Genomic DNA, 14,665 nt, shown 5'->3' with positions numbered 1-14,665 from the left:
GGGCCTGTATCCTTCTATATGTTCTATGTTCTATAACCCATATTTTCTTGATGTTGAAACACCTAATACAAGTTTGATTACTATGTCATGATTTTTAAAATCATTCTCAACATCAGTTTGAATGATAGCCCTTTGCTTGGTCACCTGTGTATTTAACAATTAATACAATTTAAAAATGCTCATCCCTGTATACACATCCTTCCATGTCACTTTCCCCCGCAAATATTTATAATGCCACCAGCATTCCGGCCCTCAAAGGTTGCTGCTTCAATTCTGTGCCTCTGTGAATCCCTAATTTAAATTATTTAGTTATTAATGGACCAGTGGCCATGATTCTGTTGCCCAAGCCTGAAATTCTGACATTCCCTCTCTCAGCCTCTCTTTGTCATTACTCATTCTTCTTCTTTATAACAGTTCTTTAGCGAAGGGTTTAGCCACCTGTCTTTATCTCCCATGTGGTTTGGTGTCAAAGTTTGTCTGGGAAGGCTGATCTGAAGCACCTTGGGGCATTCATTAAAGGTGCTAAGTAAATGTATGCTTTGCTGCTTTACTGAATTGTCCACATTGAATTCCGTCAGCCAGTTCTGATGTGATTTGAATGTGTTCTTAATGCCTTTTCCAGCTCAGCTGTTCCTCAGTCGTACAGCAATTTAATTCTGCTGGAGGAAGTATAAAAATATCAGCATTTGTCACATTTAGTTTTGCTTGACATAACTCAATAGTTCTTCACTAGTAGCTTGGGTTTGACTTTTCTGCTTGAATCTTGTTGCATAAAGTGTTTGATTCTGAAAGGGGTAATGGTAAAATATGCATTAAACTCCATTCAATATGCTGAGATGGGACTTCCATTAGGTAGCTGCTAGAAGCCTATTAATAAACATTATTGCTTATTGCTAGCTTTACTAATCGCAAACCTCACCTCATTCATGTGCAGCATCCTTTCCTATCACCCACTGCAGGGAAACAAGATGTCCACAATTCCAAGCATGAATATCACAGTGGGGATCTGCTGGCTCCAGCTCACCATTTGCTCCTTCAGGCTGCCATCTTGAACACTCAGAGGGCACTCCATGGGATGACATGATCTTGTCCTGTGTCCATAGGGGCTGACATCCAATACTTGCTAAGCACTCAGGAACCTCGTTGCACCTCTATAATCCATGCACAGGCTGCTTCTGCACATTTAGAATGTACTTCTATGTGCACTGGCAATTTACATTTAAATGTTGCTGCAAAGACACTATGTGCTTCAAAGGGTATTCAGCTCATGGATTGAGTGAAGCTGTATTTCAGAGCTGTTCTTTTTTCATTCACTTGTGGGACATGAGCGTTGCTGGCTGGCCAGCATTTATTCCCACTGCAGGTTGCCCTCAAAAAGGTGGTTGAGCTGCCTTCTTGAACCGTTGCAGTGCACGTGCTGTATGTTAAGCTACATGGTCACTAAAGATGGAGTTCCAAGATTTTGATCTAGCGACAGTGAAGGCAGGGTGATATATTCCCAATTCAGGATGGTGAGTGGCTTGGAGGGATGGTATCTGCTGTCCTTGTTCTTTTAGATGGAAGAGGTCTGAGTTTGGAAGATGCTTTCGAAGGATCTTTGGTGAATTTTTGCAGTATATCTTGTAGGTAGTACACACTGCTGCTACCTACAAGTGGTGGAGGGAATGGATGCTTGTGGATGTCATGCCAATAAACTGGGCTGCTTTGTCCTGGATTGTGTCAAGCTCCTTGAGTGTTGTTAGAGCTGTAATCACTGGGCAAGTGCAAAGTATTCCATCACATTCCTGACTTCTACTTTGTAGATGGCAGACAGGCTTTAGTGAGTCAGAAGGTGAGTTACTCGCTACAGTATTCTTAACCTCTGAACTGCTCTTGTAGCCATTGTGTTTATGTGGTGAGTCCCATTGAGTTTCTGTTCAATGATAACTCTCACAATGATGTTGACAGTGGGGGATTCAGTGATGGTAACATTATTGAACATCAAGGGACAGTGGTTTGATTGTTATTGGAGATAGTTATTTCCTAGTATTTGTACGGTGCAAATGTTACTTGCCGCTTGTCAGCCCAAGCTTGCTCACTTAGCAGTCTTGCACCTTGAGACTACCAGTATGTTTACAGAATCCTGAGTTTGCCTTGTCTTGCCTCTTAGCACTTTTGTCCCTTCACTTAGAGCTGACTGACATTTGGCTTCTCACCCCTCACAGTGACAGGATGCTGATTCTGACCACTCTGCATGGCTGATTGATCTTGATTATGTCCTTGTGATTGGATTCCCTGAGCAAAGGCTATCTCCCTTGGCTGCTGACTGCTGAGAACAATGACAAGTTTCCTGGCTTTGTGTCTGTGCTAATAGCAATAAACAGCATTGTGTTCCTGGTGTCTTTGACTGAGGGACTAAGCACAAAAAGGCCAGGCAAGGCAGGAATGCTGTGAGAATCAAGATAGGTTCTAAGGGAGTGAGTGCTAAGAGAACAAACAGACAGCCCAAAGATGCATACTGGTCCAATCAATCAGCTGGGTACATGGCCATGAGTTCAGTTTCCTTGTTGCAGCATTTGATTGATAGTTGCTGTTTTGTCCTGGGGTGCTGCATTGAAGTGCAGAAGTATTCAGTCATGAGGGTTCCTAGAGGCACATGTTGAATGCCAATGTCTGTGGATGCATGCTCTGAGATCTTGGTGCCTGGTGTCCAACATGGAGCTCCTCTGTAGCAAATGATGATCTGGTGTTGTGGGTACCAGCTTTGACTTTCAGGTCAAGAATTCTCAGCATCTAGCCTATTCACAATAAGTAGTAAAATAAGAAGCTGCAAATTGCCGAGGTGAGATGTGCAGTTAAAAAGATTGTTAACAAGGAATAATCCCCCTTAATTGTTTAACTGACTGGAATTGGGTACAATGTTGATTCTAAGTGGAATCTTGTTTCGATGCCTGAAAATTGGTTAAAAGATAGAGTGAGTTGCTCCTCACATTCAGATAGATCACATTAGATTTCTCATGTGATTCTGTTCTCTGTCAGAACCCATGTCATTCAGTGACCTATAAGATTATATCCTAGGTTTCCATGTGACCGAAACATAAACATTTGCGAGAGACACCTGAGCTGACTCCCGTCCTGTATCAATTGCGATCTTTTTGAAGAGTGCAAAAGTTTCAACAGCACATTAAGCACCAAAAGTGCAAATTAACATAAAGCATGTTGCTCTATATTTGCACATGTGGAACTCTTTGGTATCAGCTGCAACCTAACTCACTATGGAATAGTCCGATGCAGTTTAAGGAATAGTTGAATGGAAGAACCATTTCCTGGTTTCAACCAAACTCTAGTTGCCAGTGAACCAAGTTGGGAGGGTTTTCTGGAAGCAGCCTATACGTTGGATCCAAGGATGGGTTTCTGAGGGTGTAGGCCCAATCAGGTGACCTGTCGCCTTACAGAGATGGCAGTCTGACAGTCAAAGATGGATCATGAACCGAGAAAACATAAATCCAAGCAGGCCAGGATTTGTTTGAAAAGACTCCCTAAGACAATAGCAAGGCTGTTCTCTGTGGAAGATAAATCATGTCTCAAGATGACCAGTGGTGGCAGCTTTAACCCAATGATGACTGTAGTTCTGCTCAAGCTCAAGTTACCTCAAGGAACCTGCCAAGCTTGGCCCTTGAGATGGGATGAAGTATCTGCCAAAGGAAAGGTCAAGATTAGTACTTAATGAAACTACAAAAGAAATGTTAATTGTGCAACTTGGCGACTCACCAGTGGGGTGAGCTGCCTTTCCAGTAGCAATCTACTTCTAGAAAGATCAACTGAAGGTTGGAAAATGTTGATCATCTGACCTGATGCCAACTTCTATGAAATTCCTTCCTATTCCACCTTTAAACCACCCCGCATCACCAAAACAATTCTGACCATATGGAGGGAAACCCACTGGATTAGATGGAAGATCGATTTCATGCCCTGGTCAGTGGAGATAATTTTAATGTATCCCATTAATTGTTTAACTGTCTGGAATTGGGTACAATGTTGATTTTACATCATGCTATAATGAAGTCCGTGGATCACATCTGGCAGGCTGTGAAATAAACATTCCACTTGGTCCTTGTGTTTCCTACACATTGAGTTAGGTTAAATTGTTCCCCATGGGTCAAAGCAGAAGTTGGGAGGGAACTCCATATTCCTTCTAATTATGCCCGGAAATCTAACTCTCTGGTCAGAAAATGCCCTGTGAAATCCACAATCTCATCACAACTACCTGATGACGGAGCCACGTGCTGAAAGCTAGTGCTTCCAAACAAACCTGTTGGACTATAACCTGCTGTTGTGTGATTTTTAATTCTGTGGTAATGAATCCCATAGATTCACCACTCTCTGGCTGAAGAAGTTTCTCCTCATCTCCAAATTAAATGATTTTCCCTTTCCTCTAAGGCTGTGCCCTCAGGTTCTAGTTTCTCCAGCTAATGGAAAATCTTCCCAACATCCACTCTACCCAGGCATTTCAATATTCCGCAAGTTTCAATTAGATTCCCCCTCATCCTTCTAAACTCCATTGAGTATAGACCCCAAACCCTCAAACATTCCTCATATATTAAGGCTTTAAACTCCTGGACAGCACATAGACGACAGTAAATTGAGGGCTGTGTAGGTTAGGTTGATCTTAGATTAAGAGAAATACTTGGCGCAACATTGTGGACTGAAGGGCCTGTACCGTGCTGACCTGTTCTATGTTCTCTGTTAAGCCTTTCATTTCTGGGATTATTCTCGTGGACCTCCTCTGGATCCACTCCAGGGCCATTACATCTTCCAAAATATGGGACTTAATCTACTATCCAGACCCTGTTGGCAATAATGTCAAACCATAGGTACTAAAGAATATATGCCTAAAATTGTAGAGTTCATGTTTAAATTTGCAGGTTGAGTACCAATTATGTCACTGGGGTCTGAGTACACTTAAAAGACTTGTGCAGCTTCACTCCCAAGCCAAATCTATTGAGAATTGGACCTAAGGCAAGGTTGTTTCTTTTGATTTTTAATTTAATTTTTCTGTTTCTTTGTGGGCCAAGATAAACAGGAGACCTGTTTAGGATTACTTCATGATCATTTCTTCTGATGCAAAACTCAACTATTTTCTATCATAGGACCTCAGGTTTCAAATTTGGATTGTTTTCGTATTATTTTCTCCACATCCCCTCTTTCAGATCAAGATTTTTCGCTTGTAATCTCAGCAACACTGATAAGATCTGAATTAGCATTGAACCCTTTTGCCAATGTATTTCTACATCTACTTCTTAAGTCCTTTGCTTTCTTTTTTGACAGCTTTTGGGCCTTTTGTTTTAACCAGTGTCTGCCTTTTATGCTGCCTAGCCATGTTACCTCTAGCAGTATTTCCTTTCTATGTGGTAGTCATCACCTCTTTAGCCTCTCCATATCTAATTAAAAGCCCTATGTCTTCCTAGCTTGGTAAGTGAGACTTGAATCTATCTTGGCTCTTTAAGCAAGATTTATTCAAGTTGAACTTTGTGTTTCTCCTTCTGAACTGTATTTTCTTTTCTTCCTTCCACTCTCCCATCATATTTTCTTTCAGTCTACACTTTGCTTTGGCTTTCTTTCATTCTTTCAGTTCCATTCCCTTTTTCCTCTCCTGATCTTTGCCTGAGGTGTTGTTTTCCTTTCCTCTCTTTTCCCTTCTCTAAATGGTTCCTTATTCTAGATCACCAAAACTCCAATTCCTCGCCTTCATAAACATTTGTTCTCTTTGTCAGATACCTATTGCTTTTCTTTGCCTTTCTAAATCCCTTATCATATCTCCAGCAGCCAGATGGAATAGTTTAGAAATTTTGAATATAAATTCTTGAAGCTGTGTCAACAGTTGGAACAGGTTCAGAAACAGAATGTGAAAAGTGAGCTTATAATAGCAGAATGACCCAAATAGAAGTGCCATAAATTTTGCACAAGTGACACAAAGAGCGTGCATGATGCTGGTTATCAACAGCTGCAAGATTTAAGACAGGGGACATGCCAACACTTGGATAAGAGTAAAGAGTGTCAATGTTTGTATGGAGGTGACAGTCTTGGTGGGGAGGCAAAGGTGAAATGAGGAAGAGGGAAATCATAGAATCCCTAAGTACAGAAGCAGGCCATTCAGCCCAAAATTCCACACCAACCCTCCATAGACCATTTTACCCAGAACCACCCTTCCACACTATCCCTGTAACCCTACATTTCCCATAGCTAATCCACCTAGCCTGTACATCCTTCGATCCTATGGGCAATTATGGATGACCAATCACCTACCCTGAACATCTTTAGAAGCTCTGACAGACCATAGGGAGAATATGCAAACTTCATATCAACAGTCATCCAAGGTTGGAATTGAACCCAGATCCCTGGCACTGTGATGTAGCAGTGCTAACCACTGAGCCGCCGTGCTAGTAAAGGAAAAGGATGACAAGGAAATGTTTACAAGCATGGGTAGAAGACATGAGGAGTCATTTCGAGCAGTAGGGACAATTTTGACAGTGTATTTTTATTTAAAAAGGAAATGTCATCCTGTTCAGACACACACTGGAGCAGATGGGACTTGAATCTCAGAAATAGGAACGCTACCACTGCCCTAGACAAATTGCTGCTTGACAGAATACATTCAAACATTGACAATAATGTTTGGGAAAAGCTAATGACAAATGATTAACATTTGCATTTACATAGTACCGTTAATGTGGAAAAAAAACATTGCAGGCCTCAGTACTATGAGAACTTCCACCATTGCTGCCAAGCACAAGACTGGGGAAGTGTAGTACATGGAGGCAACATGCATACTTAATGAGGCAAGCTGTATTAACAAATCTCTAGGGCTCAGGGAGCAAAACCCTCCATGAAACTCCCCAAAATTGATAATTACACAAATGTTATGCAAATTAGAACCTTAATCTTAAAGGAGGCAATGGAAATGGAGACTAAAGAGCAAATTCCATAACATGGTCTGATGCAATGGGCCCATTGATGAGGGATGGAACAAATCTAGTCATCACAAAGCTATCCTCTTATTAAGGAGAGAAAGAGACCACAGTAGTTATTTGATCTGCATATCTCAGGCCAGGAGAGAGGTTTTTATGTTACACCTTCATAGCAACCACAACATGTGTAGGATTGAATCCATACTATTGGTGTCACTCTGCATTGAGAGATCAACTATCCAGATAACTGAGCTAACTACCTCTCAGGTGGAGGAAACTACCTTCAAGCACTATTTTATAGTTTACCCTCCTACTCTTTACACTTGTAGTGCTGTCCTTCAATATAAGAGTTGGCAATTTACTTCAAATTTCAATGTAGAGAAGACTGCAAAGTTTTAACAATGCCCTCGAGTTGGCACATAGGTATGTGAGGTATTGCTTTTTATATATAGAGTGGTTTATTATATTTCAGTTTAACAACCGTAGAATCGGTGAAACATGTTTCAAATGCCTCTGGGTCAAGATAGCTGAATATGTTAACTTCCATCACTTCCGTCTGAAACCATGCAGACAAAGCAAGCCCTTCATTTGGCTAACCAATATGGACCACAACTTGAAGTTCAGAATATCCCAAGCAAGGTATAATTAACATATAATTATGATGGAAAGATTTACCAATCTAACTATAAATGGTCTGATAAAGGGTCACTGGATTTGTCAAGTCTGTTTTTCTCTCAACAGGTGCTGTGAGACCTGCTGAGTTTAACCAGCGTTCATGGGTTTTATTTCTGACTATAATCAGTCCTTCTTCAGCAATCTATGACATGATAACATGGAAACCATGGTGGATTTCAAAATGTTATGTATATGTGATAGAAAATTTCTTCTGAAGTTAAGATTTAAGTTGGGGTCACAAAATGTAAGTGGCTATGTGTAAATTACACAACAATTACATAGCATTCTAATTCAGTGCGTGACTCATACATTTCACAAATATATATCTGTATTGCCAGAACAATTAATCAAGAGTTAGATAATTAGTCAAGTTTTATTTTATGTAATCATTTTTAATGTTTTTGCTACCTTCAATGTGTATTACCTGAACCAAAGTAAAGTGAAGACCAATAAGACATAGAAGATGAAATTAGGCCATTCAGCCCATCGAGCCTACTCTGCCATTCAATCATAGCAGATAAGTTTCTCAGTCCCATTCTCCCACTTTCTCCCCATAACCCTTGATCTCCTTGATAGTCACGAACCTATCTAGCTCTGTCTTCAATATACTCAATGACCTGGCCTCCACAGCCTTTGTGGCAATGAATTCCATAAATCCACCACTCTCTGGCTGACAAAGTTTCTCCTTATCTCCATTCTAAAAGATTTTCCCTTTTTCTAAGGCTGTGCCCTCGGGTCCTAGTCTCTTCTACCAAAGGAAACATCTTCTCAATATCCACTCTATTCAGGCTGTTCAGTATTCTGTATGCTTTAATTAGACCCTCCCCCTCCTCATCCTTTTAAACTCAATTGATCCAGAGTCCTCAAAAGTTCTTCATATGTTAAGATTTTGTTCCTGGGACCATTCTCATGAACCTCTTCTGAACACGCTCCAAGATCAGTACAGAGTAAAAAGTGAGGTCTGTAGATGCTGGAGATCAGAGCTGAAAATGTGTTGCTGGTTAAAGCGCAGCAGGTCAGGCAGCATCCAAGGAACAGGAAATTCGACATTTCGGGCGCAAGCCCTTCATCAGGAATTACTTTCCTCATTCCTGATGAAGGGCTTGTGCCCGAAACGTCGAATTTCCTGTTCCTTGGATGCTGCCTGCCCTGCTGCGCTTTAACCAGCAACACATTTTCAGCTCCAAGACCAGTACATCCTTCCTGAGATATGTGAGCAAAACTCCAAATGTGATCTGACCAGAGCCTCGTAGAGCTTCAGAAGTACATCCCTGCTTTTATATTCAAGTCGTCTCAAAATAAAAGCCAACATTGCATTTGCCTTCCTATCTACTGACTCAATCTGCAAGTTTACCTTGACAGAATCCTGGACTAGAGCTGAAAATGTGTTGCTGGAAAAGCGCAGCAGGTCAGGCAGCATCCAAGGAGCAGGAGAATCGACATTTCGGGCATGAGCCCTTCTTCAGGAATAAGGGAAGTGTGCCAAGCAGGCTAAGATAAAAGGTAGGGAGGAGGGACTTGGGGGAGGGGCGTTGGAAATGCGATAGGTGGAAGGAGGTCAAGGTCCAAACAAAATTTGGACCCAACCAGGACAACCAGTACCTACAACAAATCCGAAGCCTCCAGCAACAGACCTCTCTCCGGATCCTCCGCTCCTTAACCTCCTTCCACCTATCGCATTTCCAATGTCCCTCCCCAAAGTCCCTCCTCCCTGCCTTTTATCTTAGCCTGCTTGGCACACCCTCCTCATTCCTGAAGAAGGGCTCATGCCCGAAATGTCGATTCTCCTGCTCTTTGGATGCTGCCTGACCTGCTGCGCTTTTCCAGCAACACATTTTTCAGCTCTGATCTCCAGCATCTGCAGTCCTCACTTTCTCCTAGAATCCTGGACTAGAACTTTCAAGTATCTTTGCATGTCAGACTTGTGAATTTTTTCCCCATTTAGGAAATAGTCCATACTTCTATTCTTCTTGCCAAAGTGCATTACCCACACTTTCCCACGTTGTACTTCACCTGCCACTTCTTTGCTCGCTCTTCAAACCTGACCAAATTTTTCTGAAACCTCCCTGCTTCCTCAAGACTACCTGTTCCTCTACCTATATTTGCATCATCTGCAAATTTAACCAGAAAGTTCATCAGTTCTTTCATCTGGATCATTAATATACTGAGTCTCTCAGAACATCAGTTGGCACTGGCTGCCATCCTTTTATGCACACTCTCTGCTTTCTACCAGGCAGCCAAACTTCTATCCATACTAGTACATTCCTGCTGACACCATTGGCCCTTGTGTTACTCAGCAGCCTCCTATGTAGCACCTTGTCAAAGACTTTCTTGAAATTCAGGTAAATAACTTCCTTTGGCTCTTCTTGGTTTAACCTGCTCGTTTGTCTCCTCAAAATATTCTAACAGATTTGTCAGGCATGACCTCACTGATGAAACCATGCTGACTCTGCCCTATTTTACTATGCATTTCCAAGTATTCAGAAATCTCATTCTTCACAATGGACTCCAAAATCTTACCCATGACTGAGGTTAGGCTATATGGCCAGTAATTTTTGGTCTTTTGGTCTTTTTAAATGGAGGTGTCACATTAGTGATTTTCCAGTTCTCTGGGACCCTCCCTAACTCTACTAAGATCGCTATTAATGCCTTTGCTATCTCTTCAGCTATCTCCTTTAGAACTCTAGCGTGTAGTCCATCTGGTGCAGGTGATTTATCCACCTTCAAGCCATTCAGTTTTTCCAGCACCTTCTCTTTGGTGAAAGTCACCATACTGACCTCCACCCCTTCACTCTCTTGAATTTTTGGGATAGTACTTGTGTCTTTCACTGTGAAAACTGAAGAAAGTAATTATTCAGTTCCTCAGCTATTTCCTTGTATCCCAGTACTATCTCTCCAGCGTCATTTTCCAGTGGTCCAAGATCCATTTTTGCCTTTCTTTTGCCCTTTATATATCCAAAGAAACATTTACAGTCTTCCTTTATATTACTGGCTAACTTACCCTTGTATTTAATCTTTTCCCTCCTTTTTTTTGTTGCCCTCAGTTGGTCTTTGTAAGCTTCCCAATCCACTGTTCTTTGCCACATTGTATGCCTTCTCTTTGCTTTTATGCTATCCCTGACTTCCCTAGTCCTCCCTATACTATATTTCTTTTTTCTAGGGATGAATTTTGCTGTATCTCCCGAATTACTCACAGAAACTCCTGCCATTGCTGTTCCACTGTCTTTCCTGCTAGGCTCTTCTCCCAGTCAATTCTACCCAGCTCCTCTGTTGTTGCCTTTATTCAGCTGTAATACTGCTACCTCTGATTCTATCTTCTCCCTCTCAAATTGCAGAGTAAATTCAATCATATTACGACACTGCCTCTAAAGGGTTCCTTCACCTTCACCTCCCTTATCAAGTCTGCCTCATTGCACATTAAATCCAGTATTGCCTGTTCCCTACTGGGGTCCACCACAAGCTGCTCTAAAAAGCCATCTTGTAGACATTCCAAAAAATTCCTTTCCTTGCAATCCACTCTCAACCTGATTTTCCCAGTCCACCTGTATATTGAAAATGCCCATGATAACTGTAATTTTTCCTTTCATTCACAACTTTTCTGTTTCCTGCTGTACTTTGTGTCCCAGCTCCTGACTACGGTTTGAAGGCCTGTACGTAACTCCAACTATTTTTTTTTAACCTTTGCAATTCCTCAAATCTACCTACACAGATTCTACACCATCTGACTCTAATTCATTTCTGACTATTGATTTAATTTCATTTCATACTAACAGGGCAACTCTACCCCCTCTGCCCACCTTGCAACCTCATCTCCGTGATGCCAATTTCGATCTAAGCCACAGGCTTATTTGTGCATTCAGACATAACACCTTCAGTCCTGTATTAACCGTCTGTCTTCTTATTATCATTTGTTTGTCATTTGATTACCAAACCTTTCCAAATACTCTGTCCTATTTGTGTCGGTGGTGAAGATTTTAATAACCTCTGCTGAGTTCTCATTGCCTGCCATTTCTTTCATATTTTTCCATGCAGTTAACCTGCTGCTTTGCTTCCCACTGGGGTAAATTTTACCCTTCCCTTCCCACCCACTACCTCATTTAAAGTCCACTTGACCAGTCTATTTATCTTTTTGTTAGAACATCGGTTACAGCTCGGTTCAGGTGGAGACCACCCCAGAGGTACAGATCCCTCCTATTCCAATACAGATGCCAAACGCCGTGAAAATGAACCTCTCTTTCCCATTCCTTTAGCCATGTGTTTATTTGTCTTATTATTGTGTCCCTATGCCAATTTGCACGTGGATCGAGCAGTAATCTGGAGATAATAATCCTTGAGGACCTGTTCTTTAATTTGGTTCCTAGCTCCTGATAGTCCCTGAATCAGTCCCCTTCCCTCGTCTTGCCTGTGTTGTTAGTTCCAGTTAAATTACTAAGGTCACTTGACAATGAAAAACGATGAAGGCTGTCATTGGCATATTGCATTACATTATGGCATGTTAACTTTGCAGATGATGCTGTACTTGGAAGTGAAATGTCCCGAAACCATGAAAATAATGGGGGTAACAAATACTGCGCTGGTTTCTTTCATGGCACTGTCAGACCTCTGAAGCATGGTGCAGAGCAAGTACCAGTGAGTAAGGTAGGAAAAGTTTTACTCAGAAAATTACAAGTGCATTTCTGCTCTAAGATGTGTTCCAGTGCTCATAATTTACTATGCAGATGATTCATTGACCTTTCTCAAGATGCGGTATCAGAGGACCTCAGTTCCCAGTGCAAAAAACAATATAAACCATCAAATGTTTCTCTGTGATTTGTTTTTGTTTCTTTTCTGATATCAATGGATGAAAATGGAGTTCAAGGAACAAACTTTGCCTTAGATATTATTGTATGGTTCCATGGTGGCTTTAACAGGAAGTACAGTTGAGTAGTTGATTGTCTCTGTATCTTGGGGTCTGGAATTTTCCCATTTGAATTGCCCACGAAAAATATAATCTAAACAAATTCCCTGAGGCCTATGTATGAACACACAGACTTGGTTTTGAAATCCTGCCTGTTGGATTGTGCTTTATTGTACCAACTTTGGATCGTTCCTAAAGGCGAACCACTGAAAAGCATCCTGCTGCTGTACTGAGAAAATCATATTCATTACTGCAATATTGACACAAATAAATAAGTACTGATGTAACATTTAATTTTGAAACACTTCAAGTGAGGAACACCCTACATTTAAAGCCTATTTCCTCTAAAAGGAAAGCAGTGCCTTTCTTGATGGTGTGCTTTCCTTAATGTGCAGCAACAGGAATAGCAAGGGAAAAAATATCGCCCTATAAGTACAAAAAGATAGGTCATGAAACTCAATTTCTTACCGTCCTGGAGTTTTGGTACTGCTGGTGCTGTTTCACCTCCAAGTTGTGCTGCAGGGTGTGCACGGGTTTTGGGGGATCACAAGAAATGTCTGCTAGAAGTAGGAGAGTACTCGGCACACTGCCAGCTTCTCAAGGGCAGTTAGAATAGGCAATAAATGTTGGTCTTGTTACTGAGTAAAATGTGAGGTCTGCAGATGCTGGAGATCAGAGCTGAAAATGTGTTGCTGGAAAAGCGCAGCAGGTCAGGCAGCATCCAAGAAACAGGAAATTCGACGTTTCGGGCATAAGCCCTTCATCAGGAATGAGGAAAGTGTGTCCAGCAGGCTAAGATAAAAGGTAGGGAGGAGGGACTTGGGGGAGGGGCAATGGAGATGCGATAGGTGGAAGGAGGTCAAGGTGAGGGTGATAGGCCGGAGTGGGGTGGGGGGCAGAGAGGTCAGGAAGAAAATTGCAGGTTAGGAGGGCGGTGCTGAGTTCGATGGAATCGACTGAGACAAGGTGGGGGGAGGGGAAATGAGGAAACTGGAGAAATCTGAGTTCATCCCTTGTGGTTGGAGGGTTCCCAGGCGGAAGATGAGGCGCTCTTCCTCCAACCGTCGTGTTGTTATGTTCTGGCGATGGAGGAGTCCAAGGACCTGCATGTCCTTGGTAGAGTGGGAGGGAGAGTTAAAGTGTTGAGCCACGGGGTGATTGGGTTGGTTGGTCCGGGCGTCCCTGAGGTGTTCCCTGAAGCATTCCTCAAGTAGGCGGCCGTCTCCCCAATATAGAGGAGGCCACATCGGGTGCAGCGGATGCAAAAGATGATGTGTGTGGAGGTGCAGGTGAATTTGTGGCGGATATGGAAGGATCCCTTGGGGCCTTGGAGAGAGGTAAGGGAGGAGGTTGGGTGCAAGTTTTGCATTTCCTGCGGTTGCAGGGGAAGGTGCTGGGAGTGGAGGTTGGGTTGGTGGGGGTGTGGACCTGACGAGGAAGTCACGAAGGGAGTGGTCTTTGTGGAATGCTGATAGGGGAGGGGAGGGAAATATATCCCTGGTGGTGGGGTCCATTTGGAGGTGGCGGAAATGACAGCGGATGATACGCTGTATACGGAGGTTGGTGGGGTGGGAGGTGAGAACCAGTGGAGTTCTGTCCTGGTGGCGGTTGGAGGGTTGGGGCTCAAGGGCGGAGGAGCGGGAAGTGGAGGAGATGCGGTGGAGGGCATCGTCGATCACGTCTGGGGGGAATCTGCGGTCTTTGAAGAAGGAGGCCATCTGGGCTGTACGGTATTGGAACTGGTCCTCCTGGGAGCAGATGAGGCGGAGACGAAGGAATTGGGAATATGGGATGGCGTTTTTACAGGGGCCAGGGTGGGAGGAGGTGTAGTCCAGGTAGCTGTGGGAGTCAGTCGGTTTATAGTAGATGTCTGTGTTGATTCAGTCGCCCGAGATAGAAATGGAAAGGTCTAGGAAGGGGAGGGAGGAGTCTGAGACAGCCCAGGTGAATTTGAGGTCGGGATGGAAGGTGTTGGTAAAGTTGATGAACTGTTCAACCTCCTCGTGGGAGCACGAGGCAGCGCCGATACAGTCATCGATGTAGCGGAGGAAAAGGTGGGGGGTGGTGCCAGTGTAGTTGCGGAAGATGGACTGTTCCACATATCCTACGAAGAGACAGGCATAGCTGGGGCCCATGCGGATGCCCA

At 42.9% G+C, this 14,665-nt stretch overlaps 1 protein-coding gene across 2 annotated transcripts in view; it reads left to right on the top strand.

Moving 5' to 3' along the window:
• arhgef9a (Cdc42 guanine nucleotide exchange factor (GEF) 9a) overlaps positions 1 to 14,665 on the top strand; it is a 349,853-nt gene that overhangs the window by 50,921 nt on the left and 284,267 nt on the right. For both annotated transcript variants that reach the window (XM_060832122.1, XM_060832124.1), the window contains exon 5: positions 12,130 to 12,260. In XM_060832122.1, coding sequence (XP_060688105.1) covers positions 12,130 to 12,260 — 131 coding nt within the window. The remainder of the gene's footprint in view (positions 1 to 12,129; positions 12,261 to 14,665) is intronic.

The sequence above is a fragment of the Hemiscyllium ocellatum genome, chromosome 11 (genome assembly GCF_020745735.1).
Source record: "Hemiscyllium ocellatum isolate sHemOce1 chromosome 11, sHemOce1.pat.X.cur, whole genome shotgun sequence".
Lineage (NCBI taxonomy): Eukaryota > Metazoa > Chordata > Chondrichthyes > Orectolobiformes > Hemiscylliidae > Hemiscyllium > Hemiscyllium ocellatum.
Note: the sequence above shows the minus strand (reverse complement) of the source record. Positions and strands in the feature narration are given on the sequence as shown.